Source organism: Pezoporus occidentalis, unplaced genomic scaffold, assembly GCF_034315485.1.
Source record: "Pezoporus occidentalis ecotype Australia unplaced genomic scaffold, CSIRO_AGI_Poc_V1 ctg81, whole genome shotgun sequence".
Lineage (NCBI taxonomy): Eukaryota > Metazoa > Chordata > Aves > Psittaciformes > Psittacidae > Pezoporus > Pezoporus occidentalis.
The window spans coordinates 4,130,205-4,152,883 of NW_026916170.1; the positions used below are offsets into that span (position 1 = coordinate 4,130,205).

Consider the following 22,679-nt stretch of genomic DNA (forward strand, 5'->3'; position numbering starts at 1 on the left):
TATATGTATAATATCGGTCTATACATATAGCATATACACTATATAGTCAGATATGGGTTTAATATATATATAATAAACAGTAGATACGCCATATGCTCGAAGCCCAGCACGTTTAAACGCCGTACAGCACGAACCCGTGCGACACCGCGGGGGCCGTTTAACTCCGTGTCTCACCGCAGGCGGCCCGCCGAGGTGCGCACGCACAGCACAGCATAGCACAACACAGCACAGCCGGGCACAGCAGCAGGCCCAGGCCCGGTCCCGGTCCCGGTCCCGGTGCCGGTGCCGGTGCCGGCGCCGGCGGGGGCAGAGCCGCGGGACGAAAGGGGTGTGAAGCCCGGGTAGTAAGGCCCCGCCCCTCCCGTCCCGGACCCGCCCCCTCGGCCGTACCCCCGCCCCCTGCCGCGCGCCCTGCTCGGAGCCGCCGTGCCGATGCCACGTGGGAAGCGGCGGAGTCGCCGTCGGCGCCGGGCCGGGATTGCGGCCCCCCTGACGCTGGGAACGGCCCTCGCCGGGCGCCGGGAGGAGGGGAGGTCGCGGAGCCCCCGGGACCGCGCCGGGATCGCCGAGACCCGATGGGTGCTCGGCGCGGTGGCGCCCGGCTCGCGACTCGGCCTCCCGGGCCTAGAGGCGCTGGCGGCGGCGGCCGGGCCTAGGGGCGGCTCCCCGCCCTGGGCGGCGCCCTCGCTGCTCCAGGTGCCGGCGGCGGCCCAGCCGGCCCCGCGGAGGGACGGCAGCGACCTGCCCGCCGGCGCGCCGGCCGCCCTGGCTGTGCTGCGCCTACAGCCCGGCGCCGAAGGCTCGGCGCGGGCGGCGGCGGGGGCCGCGCCGCGCCTGCGGACCGTCTACGTGAACCCGCGCTGGCTGGAGCGGCAGGCCGCGCTCGGTGCGGCGGCGGCCGCTGCCAGCCCCTGCTCCGAGGCGGCGGCAGCGGCGGCGGCGGCGAGCGGCGCGTCTGGGGGCCCGGCGGCGGCGGCCGCGTCGGCGGGGCAGGGCGAGGCGGCGGCGGCGGCGGAGCCGGCGGCCACCCCCTACGTAGGGCTGCGGCGGCCGCTGGGCTACAAGCTGGCCAAGGCCACCAAGGAGCGGATCTGGCGGGGGGAGTTCATTGACCTCTTTTCCTTGCTCCACACAGAGCTGGCCCCCGAGTACGGCCCGCGCCCGGGGGACACGCTGGACCAGTGGGTCTCGGCCTTCTTGGTGTACGCCAGCGTGCTGTGCGAGAAGCACCCTGCGCGCTGCGGGGCCATGTTCAAGTACCTGGACACCATCCGGAAGCTGCATGCCACCTACGGGGGCACCTCGTGGATGAACTACGACGAGGACTTTAGGCGGCGGGCAGCCAAGGACCCCAACCTGCCCTGGGGTGATGTCGACCTCGACCTGTGGATGAAGTGGATGGCACCCCTCAAGTCGCTCATCCCTAGAAAGCCGCGTGCTGAGGTCGAGACGCAGGCCTCGCCGACACCACCACCACCAGCACCTGCACCCTCACAGAGCCCCAAGCAGGAGGAGAAAAGCCAGGTGTGACAGGCTGGCGGCCGCGTGTTTCCCCACTGCCCTGGCTGGGCACCGTGCCCCCTCGAAGGGGAAGAGGAGATGGGGACAGTTGAGGCACCCTTGAGTTGGTCAGCAGGTCCCTTGTCATGGCACTGACCTGAGCTCATGCTGACTTTGGTACTTAGTTAATGGTGGGTCATGGTGTCAGCTGGCAAGGCATGTGGCTGCCCGGGTGTCCAGCTGGCCGCCGTGGGAGGTGTGGGCATTGGTGGAGGAAAAAAGCATGCTCTCAGCAAAATAATTGCCGCATTTATTTCTCTCGCCACCAGGAACTGGGAACCTTGCAGATTCCCTCCCCTGGTATATAACAGCATTTTCCTTAAGGCCGTAGAAGAAAGGTGCTTTGTTTTGTTTTTTCCTCTGAGTTGTCTTAAAAGAATTTGCTTTCTCAGCAATAGAATTATCTGTATGTAAGGCAAAGAGTACAGACCCTCCTGTTAACTACAGGAGCATGTGGCAGTTGCAGGCTGTGTAGGAGGCCAGAAATATTGATATGAATAAAGATGAACTTAAACGTGAATGGCCACAGCTGAGATTTGCAGATTTAGTTCACATGTTCTGGCCTGGTTTTATGGGGAAAAATGGTGGGTGTGATTAGGGAAAGTAAGGAAGATTTTGTGTACGTTAAGGTTCTGCTTTCAGTGTAGGCATCCAGTGTCACTGAGTTAGGGTAACATGACGTACGTGGGCAGATCCACCCTCTCTGTGGCCTGGGCTATGACAGTGAGCTCTGTGGCTGTGAAAGGTTGCCTGCCTATATGTAGGGGTTGTGCTGCTTCTCTCAAACTGGTGACTATAGTGTCTGAAATCCCTAGCATAGAAAATTCCGAGCGCTGAGTTTCATGCCAGCTGAATGACAATAGGGAGATTCTGTTATACTGGCTATATTTATTTCTAAACAGTATTTTTAGGACTGTAGGAAGAACCTGCACATTCCTGAAAGGTTTTTGCTTGCTCATGAGATGCTTTGCTCCCTGGGGATTGCCAGTGCAGAGGAGTGGCTAAATTGTTCATCTCTGTTAGCCTGACCTGGAAAGGGAGAACCCTTTTTCAGGGACTCTGGAAATGTTTGTCGCACGGATTCCTGACTTAGCAGAAGTGACTTCTCTGGGCCAGCCTGCGACAAAGCAAGGGAGCAAACATGAGGCAGTAACAGAGATAAACAGTCCCAGTGCAGGCCTTGTGGCCTTCTGTGGTTGGTGCTCTGGATTTATGCAACTTACTTTCTGATAATCTCTGTTTAGATTTCTCCGTTCCCAAGAACAACAGCTCAGTTCTTGTTTTGCTATGGATCTTTTGTGAGCACGAGATGGGTGATGGCTTGTAGCTTTCCTCTCACCTGAGACTGGATCTTCAGCTTGTCATGTTAACCAGGCTTGTAACTTCTTCCACAGCAGTCGGTCTGTTAGTGCAGAGCTTTGTGCTGTTGTCTGCTAAGGCACCAGAGGTCTCGATCCTCTTTGGTTTTGTGGAAACTTCTTCGTTAATTCTTGGCAGTGGCATTGATTTATTTTTTTTTTTTGTTTTCCTCAGAAATTGTGCAAAGACAAATTCAACGTGTTTGTTTTAACTAAATAACTCAAAATACCAGAAGTTTAATGTTTGTAAAACAGTAATGCTTTAGCAGCACAATGAAAAGCAAAAGTTAAAGTTGTTGAGTTGTTCAGCATGGGTTTAACCACCTTCCTATTATTAAGGCAGTTTTTAATTTGTAGTAGTCACAACTGTTTAAAAACTGAAATAATGGTTTGAGCAGCTGTTAAACATAGATGAGGCCTAGTTTATTATTGGTAAGGCAGCAGCAAGGAAATGTTACTCTTGGAGGTGACCTGTGGGCTTCCCCCGTACCTGCCCAGCTCCTTGCAAGCCCTTATTATGCTGTTCAAAACTACCTTAGAGAAATAAGGCATGAGTTCACATTTGGGAAAAAAAAATCAGAGAATTAAAATGGGAGAGAATAGCCTTTTACGGATTTATGGCCCAGGCCAGAATCTAAGCCTTTCCACATTCATGCTCTCAAGAGGAAGAGGAGGTGTTTTACAAAGACCTTTTCTTCCAGATTGTTTGATGGAACTCATTTTGTTTTCATAATTTCAAAGGATAGCATTAGGCAGCCTGACTGGATTTAATTTCTCCTTTCAGTTGAAAGCTCCTTAAATTTCAGCTTGATGTAGTGCCTGTGTCTCTAGTTCTGCAGTTCCAGGAAGGTTAACCAGTAAAAACAAAGTCATGCAAAACAGTGTGGTGTTTGAAGCTAGCTGTCCTTTCTAAGGTGCCAATGAAGAGGAGTAACTTTGCTTTATGCAGAAAGAGTAAAGTGAGAAACCCTAGTTTTAGTGTGAGTGCAATAATTGGTGCATGTGTAGGATGGCTGATACTCATTCCTACAAATTTATGTCTGTTTGTATAACTTCAGACAATTACTTTTTTTTTTTCCCAGACTCCATGAAAACAGAAGGCCAGTTGTGATGGCAGTCAAACTAACTGGGTGAGTTTATTTATAAAACTGACTGACTTTGGATTTTACATACCTGCAGATTTGTTAAATACAGAATTTTTTATTGGTGCCAACAGCCTGACTCCGTTGGTGTTTAAGTGGAGCTCTGGTATACTAGTGCATTCTTTTACCTCTGCTTCTGTTGCGTTGCAAGCTGTGCTAGAGAAGACGTAGGAAATTCATTTTACCCAATCAGCAATTGTAACAATGGACTACAAACCTGCAGAGCAAGCCAGTTTGCTGGAAAACAGGAATTCCTGCAGCGCAGCACTTGTCACAGACTATCCAAAGAGGGCAAAGATTCAGGAAGGTGAATAAATTGAACATTGGTTGAATGAGGTCAGGAGCAGTCTCCCGGAGGAGAATCCTGCCCTAAAATACTGCTTTGAAAGTATAAGCCAATTCAGTGCGCAGATTAACCTTTCTCATTTGAGCAAACTTGTGTGCAATCCTGGATCTTTGCAGATCACAACCGGACACTTCAAAAACCTATGTACTATATTTGTTAAAAAAAAGTAATAAATCATAACTTGTCTTGTTACAGCTGTTACTTTTACCATTTCATTGAGAATATATGCAACATAAATGTATATTTGACTTGAAGCAGTATCATACACTTGGTAAAATAACTCAGGTTATCAACAGAACTATTCTGTGGGGCTCAATATTGCCTCTCCATTCTTCTCGGTAAAGTGCATTAACCATTGCTGTCATTGCCAGAAATCAGTTCTATCTATCTCAATTGTTCATTACAAAATTCTTGGTCAAATAGAATAATTTAGAATAAATTATTCTCTGTTTTTATCCTCACAGAACGCTTAAAGATCCTGAGCATCAGACTAGACTTTTGTAGTCTGATGTTCATGAAAACCATGTTCGCTGGTTCACAGTTTAATCATTCTACATCTCAGTATTTTGTTTTGCTTTTCCCTTGCATACTAGGGAGTATGATGAAGGTAATACTATGATCCAGTAATGCGCATGATGGTAAGGGTATACCTTTAGTTGTTTCAGGAAAAAGCTGCCGTTACCTGCTCTCTTTTTCCTTTCTTGATAGTTTCAATAATATGCATAACACGAAGTGTTTGTAAATTGATAATTAAACTGTTTGTGACATCACCTAAATAAATTTTTATATATAAATACAATTTTTAATCTCGGCCTTTTTTCCCCTTCCTCGTTCTTACATTGCCACTTCCCCTTTTGTAAATGCTTTTTCCAGTCACCTGACCTTTTGCAAAATTTCTGGGTTTCAGTTGTTAAAGCACAACCAAATCTTAACTATTGGCAGAAAATCAGCCTTTGAAATTTGCTTTCTGTATTTTGCAGAAGTGCTTGATAATGTTGCAACTGTAGCTTATTCATCTTTGACAGTTGTGAAGACAACTGCCTTCACAACAAGGTATCAATCAGGCCTTGATCTGTCTGAAAATGAAATAGCCGCTGTACTGGAGTACAGGTACTTTCATGGCCTCCAGACTGGGACTCTGATCCAGTGAATGCTGAGATACCCGCCTTCAGTACAGTAGAACATAGAGTACTTTTACATGTGGAATTACAAGTTACAAAACCTTTCATTTTTGAGAAGAGGCTTAAGCTCAACAACCAGATCACTCATGACAGTCTTCCTTTGTCCTGTTTTCTTCAGAAATCAGAACTGCTGTTAGTCACCAGTCCTTGCTGTTTCTTCACCATCATTGCTACACATGGACCACTGCAGGCATCTCCTCTTGAGGAAGTGCTGGAATAGTAGCAGCATTTGGGGAGAGGGAGGTGTGGAATGAGGAAGGATGAGCAGATGTTGGTTTCCTCAGTCCTACTGGTGAATTGCACAAGCATGGGTCTTAACCTACTGACTCAGAGCAGCGAAGCAGTAGCAGTTTTGTTGTCCAATTTGGGAGCAACATACCCAGCTGGAGTCTGAAACACTTCCTAGTGTTTTCTGCTGAGTCCTTCTGCCAAGAATTTGTTGGGTTTGTTACTCTCTCCAGCCTTCAGTCTGGTGCCCTTCCTGGCACTCTGGTCATCTCCCAGTTTCCTGGTTGCTACTGGTGCAGGGTTGGACCACCCTGTCTTCTGGATCTGCTGTAGACAATTGCCGAGGCTCTGCCTTGCACTCTAATGTCAGTGACTGCCTTAAAATTGCTGTCTGTTTTCATAATGAAACTTTCCTTTCAAATTACTAGCAGTGGTGTCTTTATGACATGTGGGTGTCGTCACTCCCCCTCCCCACATGCCTCCCTTCTTTTTTCTTCTTCATAAACTTGTCCTTTGTCGCTGTCTTGGGGCCACCCAGTAGTTTCACTGTGGTACTTGTGCATCCTTTGGGGCTTATTGTTGCACATCTACTTTCCTTCTCATCACTGTGCTGTAAGCTAATGCATGAAATTTTGTTGCTAGTTTCTTATTAAAAGTGTTGGACTTTAATGGGTTTCTTCAAATTCCAGCAGTTAGTCCTGCATGGGTTTGCAAGTCATTGATGCCAGCTGACTTACCTGTACAGCTCCTGGTGGTGCCTTGTCCTTGTTGAGTCAGTGTGTGCCTTAAAAGGATGGTGAAATGCATATCTTCTGTTCATCTCTGGTTTATGAGTAGATTGATTTCATTGATTGTAAGCTAAACTTTTTGTCATTTACATGTGGCATGGCAGGCAGCATGGAGACACTGAAGATGCCTGCTCTCTGAAAGCAAACATGAAGGATAACCCTTTAACTAAGTGATAATGTGAAAATAGAGCACGCTGTTGATGAGAGTCTTAGAGTTGAGATGAACCATGGTTGTATTACTCTTTCAGTAACTCTGATCTGCAATGGAAATCTCTGGTATGCAGGAATTTTATTTTTCTTTTATACTGTTTCTGTAAGTCCTATTAGCTGCAGCAAAGTTGCAGCAAGGATTTCCACCAAGACTGATGGAATTTCCAGTTGTGAATACTTGTAAAATATGCTTGGAGGACCAGCATCTTATGGAAAAACAGTTTTTGTCAGGTGACTAAAATTAAGTAGCGTGTGTTCCTGGGGAGTAATTTCAGGTAAGTTTATTTTTAGGGATTTCTAGGAAGACAGGATGGTCCCGTCCCACCCCCATCCCCCCCGTCCCAGTCCCCCCCCCCAATGTGCTTTTTTGTGTGCTGTGTTGGTATTCATTGTTATTACAAAGAACAAGTTAAAACCAGCACATTGTGACTGACAGCACAAAATGTGTTGCAGTTTAGGAATGAGACTAAAATACTGGCTGGGGAGTTAAGCTTCAGCAGAAGTAGAGTCAAATAAATAGGATTTCTAAGTTCCACCTGTGCAGCAGTTAGTTTTGTTGTTTGGAGCATGTGAAAACAATGAGGTCATGTTAGTACTCTCCTGGCCTTACTAGTGTAATGATGTGTTTTTAAAGGTAAGACGACAGAACAAGTTGCGTGTGGGTAGCCTTTTGCAAATTTAGCAAAACCAACTGCAGTTGAGCAAAATTGTTACTTCTGAGCTTTAATGAGGTCTTGTCAGTTACTTGATGTGACTTCCAATTTAAACTTAAATGTTGATTTCCCATCCTCTTTATCTCATAATCTCACCAACTTGTTTTCTTCTTCATAAAAGTCTTGTGAACACAGCAAGCATGTCGTGAGGGCCAGCCATGGGATCAAGCAGCATCTGACTGGACTGCCTGTATGTACGGAGCCTTTCACCCCTGTGTAGGTAGTCCTGCCAAGTTGGTATGAACAAATATGAAGAAGCTCAGTATATCTAAGTGTGGCTGGATGGAGTGCACTCAGGAGACTCCCTGGTTGCCTGCAGGCTCGTGTATTTCTGAGAAGCCAGTAGCACTGTCAGCAGGTCTTTCTGTCCACCCCTGTGATAAAATCAAAACCAAAACCCCAGAGACTCTTGTAACCATTGTGGGGAGGGATGTGAGTCAGTGCTGACAGACTAGATGTTTGTGGAAATGTTGCCTAGTGAAGTTATCAAACTGATTTTTTTAGGTCGTATGCTTAACAGGGACTGTAAGAATTGATTGTATCTCTGGGAGTGCTTTTGGCAGTTCTTCCTACAAAGAGATTATGTCCCTGAAAACCCATCTGGATTCGTTATAAAAGCTAGAGATCTTACTTTTCCCCTCGTTTTGGCACTTGGGCTAGACTTTTACCTAATCACAAGTTCAGTGTGCATTAGTCCAGCCCACTACACCACATAATTTTTAGTCATGTTATCTGGAGGTAGTGCTTTTTTTCAATTTATTTGGGTTTGGTTTTGTTTTGGGGGATTTTCCCCCTTGGGAATTCTTGTCAAAACCAGTTGGTGTCTTTGCAGTCTGGCAGTTTGCTGGGCAATCAGCTAAGTGGCAGGCGAGATTTAAAAAGCAGGAACATGTTTACAATATCTTACATAATTACAAACTTGAAATAATTCAAGAAGTACTTTTACCTTTTTTGGTGGTTGTTGCTCGCTCTTTACTTTACAGAACACTTTCTTCTCCCCGGTGTTTCATTGCAGTGTTGCTGTGTTAGTATTTCCAGGGTAGCAGGAGAATGTTTACATCCAAACAAAATCTGTTTTCTCTGAAGTTTTTAATTGCAAACATTTGTGTCCATAAAAGCCTTTCCACAAAACTCAGTCACTGTGTAGCTTCATCTTTTTGTTTCTGTGCAGTCTGAAACTCAGATCATATTCAGTTGAGGTGTTTTTATTCTTTGAACTATGCAATATGAGCACTGTATCTGCATCTACGTCAGCACATGTAGAAAATGCCACTTAAATTGGCAGTTCTAACAACCTGAAGCGAGGAATGGCTGTTTGAAAACAGAAATATGGCTTACATTGGCTTCAGCTAGTAAGCTCCATCTGCACTACTGATTTTCAGTGTCCATAAGCACCCTAAATTATCTCAAAATAGGAAGTTACATGAAGTTAGAAGGCTATATGAAGTCTTTGCTTAGTTGATAAGCTGCAAGACAAGCTGATGGCAGGGGACCTGGCCTGTGTGTTCCCCTGTAAATGTCCCTGGCATAAACTAAGACAGCTTCTTGAAATGTATAACTCCATGCCAGGAGCTTGTACCTCCTCTGCTTAAACTTGACGCCATCTGCTTATGCATTCCAGCATTTATCTTTTATCATACCTCCCTTATATTCCCTATTTCTTTTTTCACTCCCTAACAGTCAAATGTCATTCATGCCAGTGCTTGGAAGGGAGAAATACCACCAGTGCATGCAGGTGGTTCCCTACTGTATTCATGTCTCCCATGGATGATCCATGCAGTGCTAAGTGAAAATATTTTTTACGCTTAAAGCTGGGGAATGAAGTTTATGCAAGGAGTCGACAGAGGTGCTGGGACTCCAACTGTTCACAACTCTTAAAGATCAGCTTGAGGTAGGGAGATCTCTGAGGTGCCTTTGCCCAGGGCGTGCAGATGTGCACCTTTCTGCACATGGTGTGACAGCAGCTTGTGAGCGACTTGAGGCAATAGCCTTCTCAAAGTGTTGTGCATTGGGAGAAGCTCTTCATTTTCCTTCTTTCCTTGTCATTTTCGTTGTCCTTTCTCCCTCACCAGCTGTCTCCCAAGCCAGGTATCTGACTTTGTTACCAAGTACCAGTGGATAACGGGAAATCTCACTGCCATTGCATTGGATTGTTGGGAAAAGTGAGTGGGTTTACATCTGCAAGATCATGGATTTTTCCCAGAAGCAGCACAATAAATTTGTTGGTATTGAATGGCAAATAAAGTGACTTCAGGGGACCCAGTCTGTCCTTTGTTTTCCCACTTGGGGGAAAAAAGGATTCGGCAACCTGGCTTAAAGTGGTGCTGGCCAGTGGGAAAGCCATGGGTAGCGTATCTTTATGAGATTTAGTACCAGAAAGTGAGCATGCACATTGTTTCTGCTGTAGGTAGTTTGTAGGCCAATATATGAGCAGAAGGAGCTCTGGCCAGTAGGCAAAACTGGTCAAGCTGCTGGTGATGCTGACCTACCAAGCAGAAGGGTGTTTCATGGAACTGGTTACAGAACTGCACAGCTCAAGGAGAGACCTTAAAAGAGCATTCCTCTTCTTGTGCCTTAGCATGCTTGAAAAAAAAATAGACACAAAAAGTACTTTTATTGTATAACATAATACAGTTGCAAATGCTTTCTGAGACGAGAGTGGGTGGTGTCTGGTATGTACAATTTCCTAAAACTTGCATTTTCTATTTTAAATATTTTGATTGGATGCAAATGCAGAAGGAATACAATTGAATCTTTCGGTACAAATAAGGTAGAGAACAATAAAATTTACCAGTGGGTTAAGCTTGCTTAAAATATTTTGTGGATTCATTAGCAAGCATTTAAAAACATGGCTTGTTTTGGGTTTTATTTTTTGTCAGAGCTCAAAACAGTGAAAACAACCTTTCAGTGTGTTACAACACTGTTGTGCTGTTGAGAGCAGCACAAATTGCTTGTGGCCCTCTACTCCCTAGAAGTATAATTAATCTCAGTTGCTTCCCACCAGAAGGGAGAGGAATGAATAAGCTTATCTTGTACCTGCCTATTGCATGAGGAAGCTATTAATATGGAGCGCTTCCCAAAGTGGAGAAGCTGAGAACGGCTCCTTGCTGGTGCCCAACAACTGAACTACAGGGCTCCAAGATGTGCCGCACCTTTTCCCTTCTCTTGATCTCTCCAACCCACAGTCTCTGAATGAGTGGTTTCTGCAGAGCACAGAAAGGAAGAAACTCCTTTTATATGGGTATTTCTTTTTTTCTGGTGTTACTACAGCTCCAGTCTTGACCCTTTGTTCTGTGAAGCTGCTGCAAGAGTGAATCTCTGGAATCTAGAAACAGGTGAGGAGGGCTGGTAGAGATGTTTCTTCATGAGTGTAAGAAAAGTGCAGTGAATGGTACTAGGATTTTCTAAGTCTAGGAAATGTTGGTTATAGCTTCGGTCATATCTCTCAGTGGTGGAGGACCAGAAAAGGTAAACCTGTTTATTCCTATAGCTTGTGTTGCCTAGCAGTGTCTCACAGTATGCCCTGTATATTGAGTGGCAAATTGTATATTGGGATGATTAGGCTGTGGTGGAGAAGAAAATCACGTGACAAAACATGTCCTGGTAAGGTGGCTGGCTGGCTGACTCTGTGGCTTAACCTGGCAAACCACAAGAAAGTAAAGCTTATTTTATTTCTCTTTCAAAACGCTGAAGTGACTTTCTTGAGACAAGATGTTGCCTTGAGCGCATGTGCCTGTTTGATGTAGTAAGTGTTTCAAAAATAGCAATGCAAATGTTGAGCCTGGTCAAGCACGAACCTGAAAGCTTTGAAGTGTTAGCTCTAGATAGCTTCATCTGTTAATTTGCTTTGCACAAAACTACTGGCAATTAAATTAACTTCTGTGTTGGTGTTTTGATGCCTGTGAAGTTCCACCACAGGTTTCTAGTGGCTGACATTATTGATTAATCTATGAACAACAAGCAAAGGACCTGTTCTTCTGATATTTTGTGTCCTATCCATGTCCCCCACCCCATCTGTGGAAGAAGTATCTCTATGAAAAGGAGAGCAATTCAGACATCATGATGAAGAGTTATTTAAGAAGATGTTGAGAGTGCCGTTTACCTGATCCTCCCCTCTCTGTTGCTGCACCCTTTGAAAACAGGCAGGACCACAGTCAGCAGTACCCTGCTAGGCCAGTGGAGTAAGACCTTTAAGGCAGCTAAGGATGGAAGAGTTGTCTTAATATTTGGTTAATGACCTTCACCTATGATGTGAATTTTAAGGGTTTGGGGGAAGTAGGAAGCACAGCTACACCACCCAGCTGTACTTACACAGGACTCCAGAAGAAGGATCAGGTTTGGGGCTGGCTATAGATGCTCTGCTTTTCCTCCTTGCTTCTCTGCCATGCCTGCTGTCGAGGCCCTGGCATGAGGAAAGGGTCAGCTCACAACCCTTGTGTGCTGTGAGGCCTTGGCTGTGGTGCTGTGCGAGGCTGCACAAGGACTGCCTGAGCTCATCTTGCTCTGGCAGCTGAGGGCAGAAGCAGGAATTTAGCTAGCTAGAAAAGCTGAGTTTTACATACTTGTGTGTAAGCACTGAAATTGTGACTGCAGATCTAGAGGAGGCTGGAGAAAACATGGTCAATATTTGGGAAATACTCTTTACTCAGGAGCACTTTTCAAGCAGTAAGGAAATAGCAAAGTCTGTCAGCTGTGTGTCATGCTAAAGAGAGTCAATACTGAGAGAAATACTGTCAGAAATTATAAAGATTAATTCATTGTAAAGGTCAAAATGTTAAGTGTGGCATATGAATATTTCACTGTGATATTTCCTATTGCAGTTTATGCTCCAGTCTTTGTCCTGGAATTACTTTTTTTCTTTCTTTTTTTTGGCTAAGATTTCCCAGGGGACAGTCAGTGGAGAAGCCCTGAGTAGAAACTGTTCAGAGCTCCCTGAGATACACTCATTGTTTCTCTTCTGTGTGTGTTACTTTGATTTTATGTAGGCTGGATTTTACCTACTCTTGTTCTGTGCAATCTGATAGTTCACCAGGGTTCCTTTGCAACTTCTCAGCATTTCCTTTAAAGATACACAATTCAGCCTGCAGAATTTTCAAATATGCGAGTATTTCTTCTAATATCTTCTGGGTGAAGGTGCTTTCAATATCTCTAAATACTCCTGCTAGGTAGTGGGCATGAGTAGCTCAACTCCTGTTTCCTTGAGTTTATCTTGTTACTGTCAGGTCTCTTGTCCTCTGGGACATGGTGCTGTTCATTACAGTACAAGCTTCTCCATCTTATGTTTCTTAAATAAAATTTGGCCACCTGATCTTACATTCAGCATCATGCCCCAAAAAATATCTAAACCCATTTTGTTTAAAGTCAAGCTTCTCCTACTGCAACCATATAAAAATTACTCCAATGTTTTCTCAACAGATGGGCCTCTTATGTTCAGCATCACCGCTGAACAATACTTTTATCATTACATTTATTTATAAAAGTATTTCCAGTTGAGTGTTTTCATTGTTGATGTTATTTTAACAAGTTTCAGTGAGAAATACTGTCTGCTTTTCCCAGAAAACTGCAATTTCTATATAACAGAAAAGGTACTGAAAACCCATCTCAGTTATTTTAAGATTTTTTGCTTCTTTTTACTCCTTCAAAGGAAAACAGATTAATCTATGACTTCGCACAGAAATTTCTCTAGCTTTACTGCAAAGCTTTACTGCAAAGCTTTACTGCATGACTGGTCTTGTCTTGTGACTTGTTAATGCATAAAGGTGTGTGTGTCTTGGCTTTTACATTAACGGAGATGGCCTGAAATACTTAGATAACCAACTTGATGTGAACCAGTTTCTAGGACTATACTTGTAGCACTATCTTTAGTTTCTGTTTTGGGGGTTTTTGTTCACTTGGACTTTTTCTGGCACAATGTAAAAACGGCTGTTTTATTATTCCCAACATGTTGCAAAATCTCCCTTCAGAGTAGACTTTTCTAAATTATCCAACACTTGTGCAGTTATTTTCTGCTTCTTACGAAACCACAGCTGAAAGGAGCAATTAAAAACCTGGATTGTTCCTTTAAATTTGGAATTTAATCTGTATTTAACACAAATAAGCTCCCATTTCAAGGTTGTTTGCTGCAGCCATTTGCCTTGTCAACATTAATTGTATTTTTGGTTGTGCGTGGACTGTAGGATCTAGCGCGTAGGGATTTAGAAATGATGGGCTCTCATGGAAGTGATTCCAGATGGTTGGATTTTTCCTTTGGACACTGTCCTGGCCCTTCCCAAGACATAGCTTGTACAACCAGCCCACGATCACAAAATGGTCTTTTGGGAGCATTTGGTATAGCTAGGCTGTATTGTGCTGCACTGAGTTTATCTCATCCACACTTGCAAGCAGAATAATACTAAGCATTCCCAATGAAGATACAAAAAGAAATACCTGAAAAAATCCCTGGAGGCGCAGACAAGAAGCCAAGGAGAGAAAGCTGAGCCTGTGGCACATCTATGGCACTGGCATGGCAGACTCCCTGCAGTGTCACTGTCACTTTGGGGAAGGCAGATGCTTGGTGCAGACAGCTGAGCTGATCCTGGTGTTAGGTACCACAGAGCTGTGGCAGCATCCCGGTGATGTAGGCCTAAGCACAAATAAATAAATAAATGGTCATGTGTCTGATTTATTCAAGGCCACATTTGCAATTCAGAAATGTCTCTTGGAGCTGCCAGAATTTTCTCCCTGTATTCAAGCAGGGAGAAAATCTTCTGTCGGGAAGTCGGCTGCCTTGCGTGCTGCACCGTAAGTATCTATGGATATGCTGTACCCACTAACTGCAACAGCAGGCCCTGTCTGAAATCTGAGGGGGTGAGGGGGCAGCTGCTATCTCAACAGTGCACCACAGAGCTTGTCACATAAAGTCAAGGCACCTCTTGTTGGACCAACCTAGGTAAAGGGAGTGAAGGCAGAAAACCAGGTCAGAAATGGTTGGTAAGACACAGTGTCTGTTGCTTGCTCTCTTGGTGCCATCATTCTTGTATCCCAGGAAAATATTTTTCCCACCATCAGAAAAATATTTGGCTTGTTTTAAAACAGGGTGCATCTTCACATGCACTAAGCTTCAGTATAAACTTTTCTTTCTGGGCAATAAAACTTCTCATTGTCCTCCTGAGGCACTGATAGTCTTTTCACTTATTGCTTTTAGATCTCCCAGCAGACTACAGAGCAAATAGCGACTGAGTACTTTGATTTTTACCAACTTTTAGAAGAGGGTGTGTTTTCCTAACACAAAAATTATGACACAGATTGTCATTCTGGCTGGAGAAACCAGTTCTAACACACTGCGGAGCTTTATGGGGGAGAATTAATTCTGGGGACAACCACATGTCCTGGGAAAAAGATGGGAAGAGATAAAATAAATAAACATTTGGAATGGAAATGGTGAGTTAGTATCTGCCCAAAGTGGAAAATAGAATTCAAGTGTATTTCTTCACATGCATGTGCAGTAGTTTGGTATTGTTATGATTTAGCGTAAGGTGTCCCTGCCCACGGCAGGGGGGTTGGAACTAGATGATCTTAAGGTCCTTTCCAACCCTAACTATTCTATGATTCTATGATTGTAAATAAAGACAAAGAACACACAGAACCCTCCCATTCGTTTCATTAACTGCCTGCATGCTCACATCTGGCTAACATTTGTATTCTCAGTGTAAGCAGGAATACTGTAACAAGTCCTGGTCAGCCAACAGACAATATATTGAAATGATTAATTTGATGTATTGTTAATTCTAATCTTTTTTATTCTCATTACATTTAGACATTTATTTTGCTTTCAAGTTGAAAACTTAGAAAGATGGGAGCTCTGCTGTTTGATTTCAGCCATATAGACCCATCCTGCTGTTCACCACTAACTGGTAAGAGTTCTGAGTTACAGCATTAGGGATAGATCCATCCTCCCTTGTGGTGTTCACAGGTCAGTTGAGGATTTCACTAGTGCGGGAGGATGTATGGCTAATGCGAGTCAGCAAAGCTGTCCCTATATGGCACTAGCCTGGCTTCCCTCAAGTGTCAGAGACATGTCTGCTGAAAGCAAGAGGTCATGGTAGCGGAGTGCTCTGAGATATGCCTGCTGTTGGCATAAGGGTTCCTACTGCAAAGCAGGTAGTTCAGAGAAGTCCTAAGGATCAGCTTGGCAGCAGCCAATGAGTACAAAGGTGCTTTGACATTCTCTTTGGGATGTGCTGAACAAATCCCTAACTGTGCAAAGCAAACAAGGCACGTTTCCAAGGCATGTCAGTGAGTTACAGTGCAGTGTTGGTCAGTAACTCTGCGCAAGCTTCTACTCTGCAAAGATGTGTCCCACAGAGGTCTGAACTTTTGCAGATTGCAAAGTACCTGTAACAGCTCCTGCTGAGCCTCAGAGTGATTTCTCAGCTCCTGAAGCAAACCAAAAGATCAAAAGAAAAAGCACTCTCAGTCTGTTTGAGCTGAATTGCTGTTCTTCTGAAGATAAATAAATAAATAAATATTTAGCTTAAATAAAAAGAAAAAGTTGGAGGGGGTTAATAGACCTAACTCTATTCTTACTGATAAGGAAGAGGTATAATTTGAGAAGGCATCTTTCAAGGACACCATTTGCTCCTTGTCAATACAGGCCTACAATACAGACTTAAATATTGAATCTGAACTATCCCCCTTCTGAAGTTTCTTCTGAACTTCCTATTCCTTACAGAGTCCCTACACTGTTTGTTTCTTTCCACCTCTGCTGTATATCCTTGCTTTAGTTTTTTAAAAAAGCTTTTACTGTCAAATTTGATTAAAAATAGCCCTGTGAACTTTTTTTCCCTTGCCTTACAGCTGGGGTCTTCACCCTGCACAGTTTTCCATGCCTGTCTCCTTGTGTTGCACGTTAGGGCCTCCCTTTGCTCCATCTGCCCACAGCAGCATCCTCTGCTTCACTCACTTCACAAGAGGCGCTGCACATCCTTCCACCTGCTTTTTCTTCACCACAACTTTGAGTGCCATGAATGTGTCTCTCGTCCTTGGCTGGTCCTCACATTTGCCCATACCATGGTCCCTCCCTAGGACCCCATCCTGGGCCCCCACCAGCATCCCTGTTGGTGCTGCACCCCTGCTCTGCTCTGGAGCCCCTCTCCAAACTCATCCCTCAAACTAGGAGACTCCTTCCTGCTTCTATTGCTGCTTTGTTTTCCTTCTCTCTCACTGACACTCCTAACTCATCAGCTTGGGACGTGGTTAAAAACAAGATGGTTTTGCAATAAATAAGTGAATTGATCTTTAAGGCAGGCTCTGATCAGCAAACAAAAGATGGAAATATTTTTGTCTTAATAGAAACAGTGACGCACTGAACAGGTTGCCCAGAGAAGCTGTGGCTACCCCTCCCTGGCAGTGCTGAAGGCCAGGCTGGATGGGGCATTGAGCAACCTGGTTTAGTGGGAGGTGTCCGTGCCCAAGGCAGGGGGTTGGAACTGGATAATCTTTAAGGTCCCAACCCAAACCGTTCTATGATTCTATGAAATTAGGTAAGACAATACACTATGGGCATAAGGAGGACAGATGCAGCAAATGATATTAAATTTTGCAGCCAATATTTTTGTTAATCGGTACTGTGATCATTCAATAATCTCCCTTTTCAGCATGTCCCATATGGTTTTAGCACTACCTAACTGCCTTGATTTTTCCCCTTCCACTTTCCAGCCCCAGGTCTATGGCTCCCTAGCTGCTTTGCTCAAGAAATGAAACTAGTAACTCTCTGTTGAACCCATTGCTATTGCTCAGTCACTGTAACTTCTATTGGCCAAGCTGTATTTTCTCTTTCTCTGAGAGGAGGCCTTTTAGTTTTACATGCCTGGTGGTCAATTAGCTGTGGACTATCTCCCTAAAAGAAACAAGCTATGTGGCTGCTGCCCTCCAGCCTGCTCCCAAATACTACCCGTCCCTGAAAAAATGCATGTTCAGTGTGCACAGCATAATAAAACCACCACCTAAGACTGGCTTGAGCAAATCCTGAACACCAAGTAGTTCTGTGCTGTTGTAGCACAGCCTGTGGAGAGGGAAAAAATATCTGAAGAGTTAATTTGACTGACAGAACTAGTCCTCTTGCCGTCATATTTGCTACCGTATGCTTCAGCATGTGTGATTTCCAGTATGTAGTGTGGCCTCACCACAGAAGCAGATATAAGACAGAAAAAAAAAACAACCCAAACAACAACTCATCTCCTCTGCAATCTCTCTTAAAAACTAATGGAGTTCTGGGGCTGCACAGTCCCAAAGAAGCAGAGACTACAGGAACTGATAGGAAATGCTATAAACATCCGCTGTTTTTTTCCAACACTATGCCCAAGCAACCTGCAGCCTGGTTTTGGTGACTTCAGCATGTCTCACGCTGTGAGTCTGTAGCCAGAAGCATGCGTGTAAACAGGTGAATGATTATCTGGAAGGATGAGGTAACGCAGTTTCACCTGTGATGTGAAACCTCCTGATCTCCATGACCATCTTGATAAGGCCAGCCCCACTCAGCCTGGCTGATCGCACACCTTTTGAAAGTCAGTGTAGAAGAACATATCTCAGGAATCAAACCACAGGTCTGAAAAAGTCTGAGACACAGCTTTGTGAGCTGCTTTCATTTTTTTTCCTTCAGTCACAAGCCTTATCATGCGTATGACTTTGAGAATGAGATTGTGGTCAAGAGAATTAGGAGTGCATTCAGATTTACTAGTAGGTAAAGAAACCAGCAGCAGACTGTGCTAGCAGAGCACTGTAATTAAGCCAGGTGAAAACTAAAATCATATTGCAACACTCCCAAGTTTGAAGCCTTTGAAATCCCAAACTGTGTCTAATTTTTGTAGTTTAAGCAGATATTACTGTTAAATGCTTTAGCTATCTGTCTTAGGCTGAGGTCACCTTTGAGCCAGGGGTGATCTCATGACAGGTATCACCTCACGTTACAGGTTCCATCCCTGTTCTCCCCAGGGCTAATACATGAACAGCACAGTAACTACACTGAAGATTCTTTCCAAAAAATATCATAGATACATCAATTGAAAAATTAGTTCTAAGATGTGGCACTGTTAAATATAAAATGCTTTTTCTTAAACCCTAATGTACTGCTCCTTATTTGTGGGAAAGTCACTTTTACAACATTTTACTGAATAAGATTAAATCAAAGTCACTCCCTCAAGAAATTAAGTACTCTTTTAAAACCAATGAAGTTACCCAGTCTGTTTTAACCTGGGAGGAGCAAAGCAAATGAGAGACTGACTTGATCCAAAGTCCCCTGACTTCAGAGGGAGTTTTGCTGATTTTTGGATTAGGCTGTCCTGTAAAAAGTGACATAAATCATGGCAATGGATACAGAAGCTGTAATACTGGATTGCCTGGCAGCATAAATCTGATGATATCAGATGTGAATACCTCTGCATTACTATGAATCAGAGTGCAAAATATGTTACATATGTTGGCTTTAAGCCAGCCAGAGGAGGATAAACAATACCTCAGCCAAAAGAAGGTGTTATATCACTTCATATAATACCTTACATATACTTTATATAATAGCAATCCAGACAGACTGTGCAAGTGTCTAGGATAAGACATACCTCCTACCTACATTTTTTTAACTAGTATGAACCAGCAGAATGAGTTTGTCCAGCACTTTGCAATTTAAGCCTGTCAGATATGGTATGAGACACTCTGAATCATCTTGTCAAACCACAGCTTAAGCATGTAATAAAATGAGCTATTTCATACAAAGTTTCAGCCTTACAAGCAGAGCCATGCAGCTGAAGTGACTGAAAACACATGCATGGTCATGGGAACCCCTCATGTGCTCAGAATTAAGTAATTAGCTGAGAAGTTGCACGAAAGGGGCATTAATCCATGATTTCCACATTTCAAAGAGTTTGGCCATAATCTTGGCAAAGCTTAGCTAATACCCCAGAAATCATTCCAGGCTGGAAGGATATCTTTCCACCCTCAGCTGGAAATATTAAACAAGATGAAGTTTTCTGTGTGGTGGGATCCAAACACTGTTGCTGTACTATACTTGCGCAATCTCTGCAGCAGGGTTCCTCAAGAGGTTCATGTATGAGAGATCCAGAGGTGCTCAGCAGTACCAGAGGTGCACTTTGAACCTTAAAATATGAAAAGGTCTCAGCCTAGAAGAGTGTTTTTTCTTTCATTAAAATATGAAGTACTGTTCACTCCCCTACTTGGCTCTGTAATAAAAGTGCCCAAATATCAAGCAGAATGTTTGCATATGCCTCCACAAAAATCAAGGACACCTTTGCTATCGTTTGCACCAGAAATCACCTATTTGAAAAATGCTCTCCTATTTATAACATCATCTGTGAAGAGACAGTTGGAGTTCCTGGGAATATTACAGCATGCTTAAATGCTACATGAAGCAACACAGAACCATTTTAGACTGAGGCTGGATACTTTGGAAACTCTTTTTTTGGCTGTATCCAGCCCTGTTAATTGAGAGGACTAATCAGTGCGTCTTCCCAAACGCATTTGATATCACTACTAAAGGAAGTACACGACAGTGATTTTACCACAGCAAGTCTCTCAAAAAAATATTTAATTTTGCTTAAAAAGAAAAGGCATCCTGAAGATTTATTTTCATAATAGGGTGGAAAACATAATCACGTATCCCCAGAGAGGCTTTAAACTGTTGGCAGTAAATATTTAACAAATAAAATGTAAGCTGATAATCAGTTTAGTGCTGTGCCTTTCGCCTGAAATTATCTGTATGAACTCAGAGCGGAATATCACTTAACTCCTGGCACCCAAGCTATGGCAAGGCAATGCCAAGCTGGAGTGAAGACATTCTCATGCACATTACTGCATCCATGTTAACAGCACACAAAACTAACCATTGTGCAAGATAAAAACAGTACCACAGAGAAGTCCCACAGAAGTCCCATGGAAGTCAAGTGAAAGCTGTGGTTATCCGTCAGGTCCTGTTTCTCTGCATGAGGAGGGGGCTTGGCAGTGGCCTCTTGCTGGGAAGGCCAGATAGAGCCATGGTGCCTGCAGCCAGTGACAGCACTCCCAGCAGGGTGCTGAGACCACAGTACTCTCAGCTTGCCTGCTAGGAGATGTTAGGTTTCAGTACCTCCCTGGAAGTAAACTCTAACAATTCATAGCCTCTTTTAAATTATTTGTAAATTATATTTTTGTTTTCTTGCCTACACTTAGATTTAATTTCAATGTATTGTTAATGTATGGCCATGTGGGAGATGGCCATAAAATAATCAGATTAAGTACTTCAGACTGTGTTTAGCATTGGAATGATGTGTTATGTTACTGTGGAGTAATGACTGAATTTGTTTATTCACTGAAATGCAGTCAGAGTCTAATAGTATTTGTGCTCATTTCTCAGTCTTTAAATAACCACGTCTTGTTCCATCTGTTAGTTTTTCTGGAACTTGATCAGTAAAGTCTTTCAGTCTTCACTTTTAAATTCATGCTCTCTATATAGACCATATGTTTCTTCCATATTATGCCCTATCCATACGATGCTTTATAGGTATGTTTTCTTATGTCTCCTTTTCAAAAGGTACTTAAAAATTTATCAGGAACTTTTTTCTAGTCCTTGGGATTCTCAAATATGTACAAGAGATAAATCTATGCCACTTTCACTAGCCAAGGCTATTCTGCTTAACATCTTAGTATATATGATCCAAAGAAGTTTGGACATTGCACGAGTAGTCCGATATAAACAATTGCCTTCAATAAGTAAATTAAGTAGGAATATAGAAACAACAGCTTATGTAAAGTGATTTAGTTTACACAGGAATCTAAGTGCAAAATGTCATCCTCTGGATGCCAAATACTGTACTAGCATGGGATGGGAATGAGCCACTTACTCCAACTAACATCTCTGTAATCCCAACATCCTGTCCTTCCAGTGTCAGCACTGGAAAGAGCAATCTTCTAGGCTGTTGGAAATGATCCACTTCATATATCATTTCCTATGTTACTCACAATCTGAGAAGACCCTAAGACTCATCTCAGTCCCCACTGCCCACCAAGAAAATTCCAAATAACACCAGCTCACCTGGATTTGCAGGTTTTGTCACAAATTCCCAAGGCAGTGCTCATTTGATGCTTGATGAAGGAGAATCCTACAGACCTCTCTCCCTTCTTAAAATTGCTGCCATGTGAGGTGTGTGATGAATTGCTGAAGGCACAGCTGGTACAGTGAGGCAGGTTAGGGAGGTATAGATTTGCATGCCCGTATCTGGACTAAAGAGAAGTGTGAGAAACTGAATCTCATGGGCAGGCTGATCATGAGATGTAGCAGGTAACACTAAACTTCCTAACAGCAAAGCACAAAATATATAGTACGTAACTACCATCAAAACCCAAAACAAACAGAAAAAAAAACAAGCAGAAAAAGTGAGCAAAAGATCTATCAAGTTGTCTTCTGTATCTGTTAGCATGGTTGGTTGTCTCACCCCTGGGCATCTTGAGATGCCTGTGGCTGAAAATAACAGACTACCAAGAGCCTCCCACATCATCATCACTGTCCTGTCGCCTACAACCTGGGCATCATCCTCATTTCTGTTTCTGAAGAGCCCCAGAGACTCCCTGGAGAAATCATATTCAGGGGTGATGTTCACCTCTTGACTGTGATAAAGCAGGTACCTTCAGAGCTGTTATGCTGGTGGTCCCAAGAGCTTCCACTATTTTCCTCAGCTTTTGTTCTGGCCTCCCTTGAACACCAGGTCCCTTTACCCTACAGCAGCCATAGTGATGCATGCTGTTGGCAGAAAATGCCACTGCAACTGGCTGTTTAATGGTCAGAAGAGGGCTGGTGTGAAAAACTCTACACTCATGGTTTATGGAAAAGAACCAATGGAAAAGATATTGCCTTTGCTAAAGATGAATTAAGCATTTAATTGTTATCATCCATCAGTTAGTAGTACAACTCCAGGCAGTCATTTCTTGAGTATCTTTACTGTATTTTATCAGCTCATTTATTTTCCAAACAGATGACTGCAAACTATTTTGCTAAGTTGGGCATTTAGATATCTACACCGAAGTCAAATGCAAAAGCCATGCCTGCAGATAAAAACATGATTTAAAGTGCTGTGCCTCAAAACCTCATGAGTCTGAATGTCAGTTTATACTGTCCTGTTCACTTGCCTA

General features: G+C 43.7%; 1 protein-coding gene across 6 annotated transcripts; it reads left to right on the forward strand.

Annotated features, from left to right (window-relative positions):
- The first annotated feature begins 396 nt into the window (after positions 1-396).
- Positions 397-14,943, forward strand: LOC134156052 (uncharacterized). Of its 6 annotated transcripts, none has more exons than XM_062603798.1 (3): positions 397-1,524; positions 4,001-4,048; positions 14,710-14,943. In XM_062603798.1, the coding sequence occupies exons 1-2, from the start codon at positions 433-435 to the stop codon at positions 4,007-4,009; spliced, it is 1,101 nt and encodes a 366-aa protein (XP_062459782.1). In that variant the 5' UTR covers positions 397-432; the 3' UTR covers positions 4,010-4,048; positions 14,710-14,943. The 6 variants fall into 6 exon arrangements, with proteins under 6 accessions (XP_062459782.1, XP_062459781.1, XP_062459783.1 ...); XM_062603797.1 differs by lacking the exon at positions 14,710-14,943 and adding an exon at positions 7,648-8,259; XM_062603799.1 differs by lacking the exon at positions 14,710-14,943 and adding an exon at positions 7,662-8,259.
- Positions 14,944-22,679: the final 7,736 nt, after the last annotated feature.

Bases quoted from the DNA above. Each gene is read 5' to 3' on its own strand.
- LOC134156052 (XM_062603798.1), top strand. From the start codon at position 433: ATGCCACGTGGGAAGCGGCGGAGTCGCCGTCGGCGCCGGGCCGGGATT.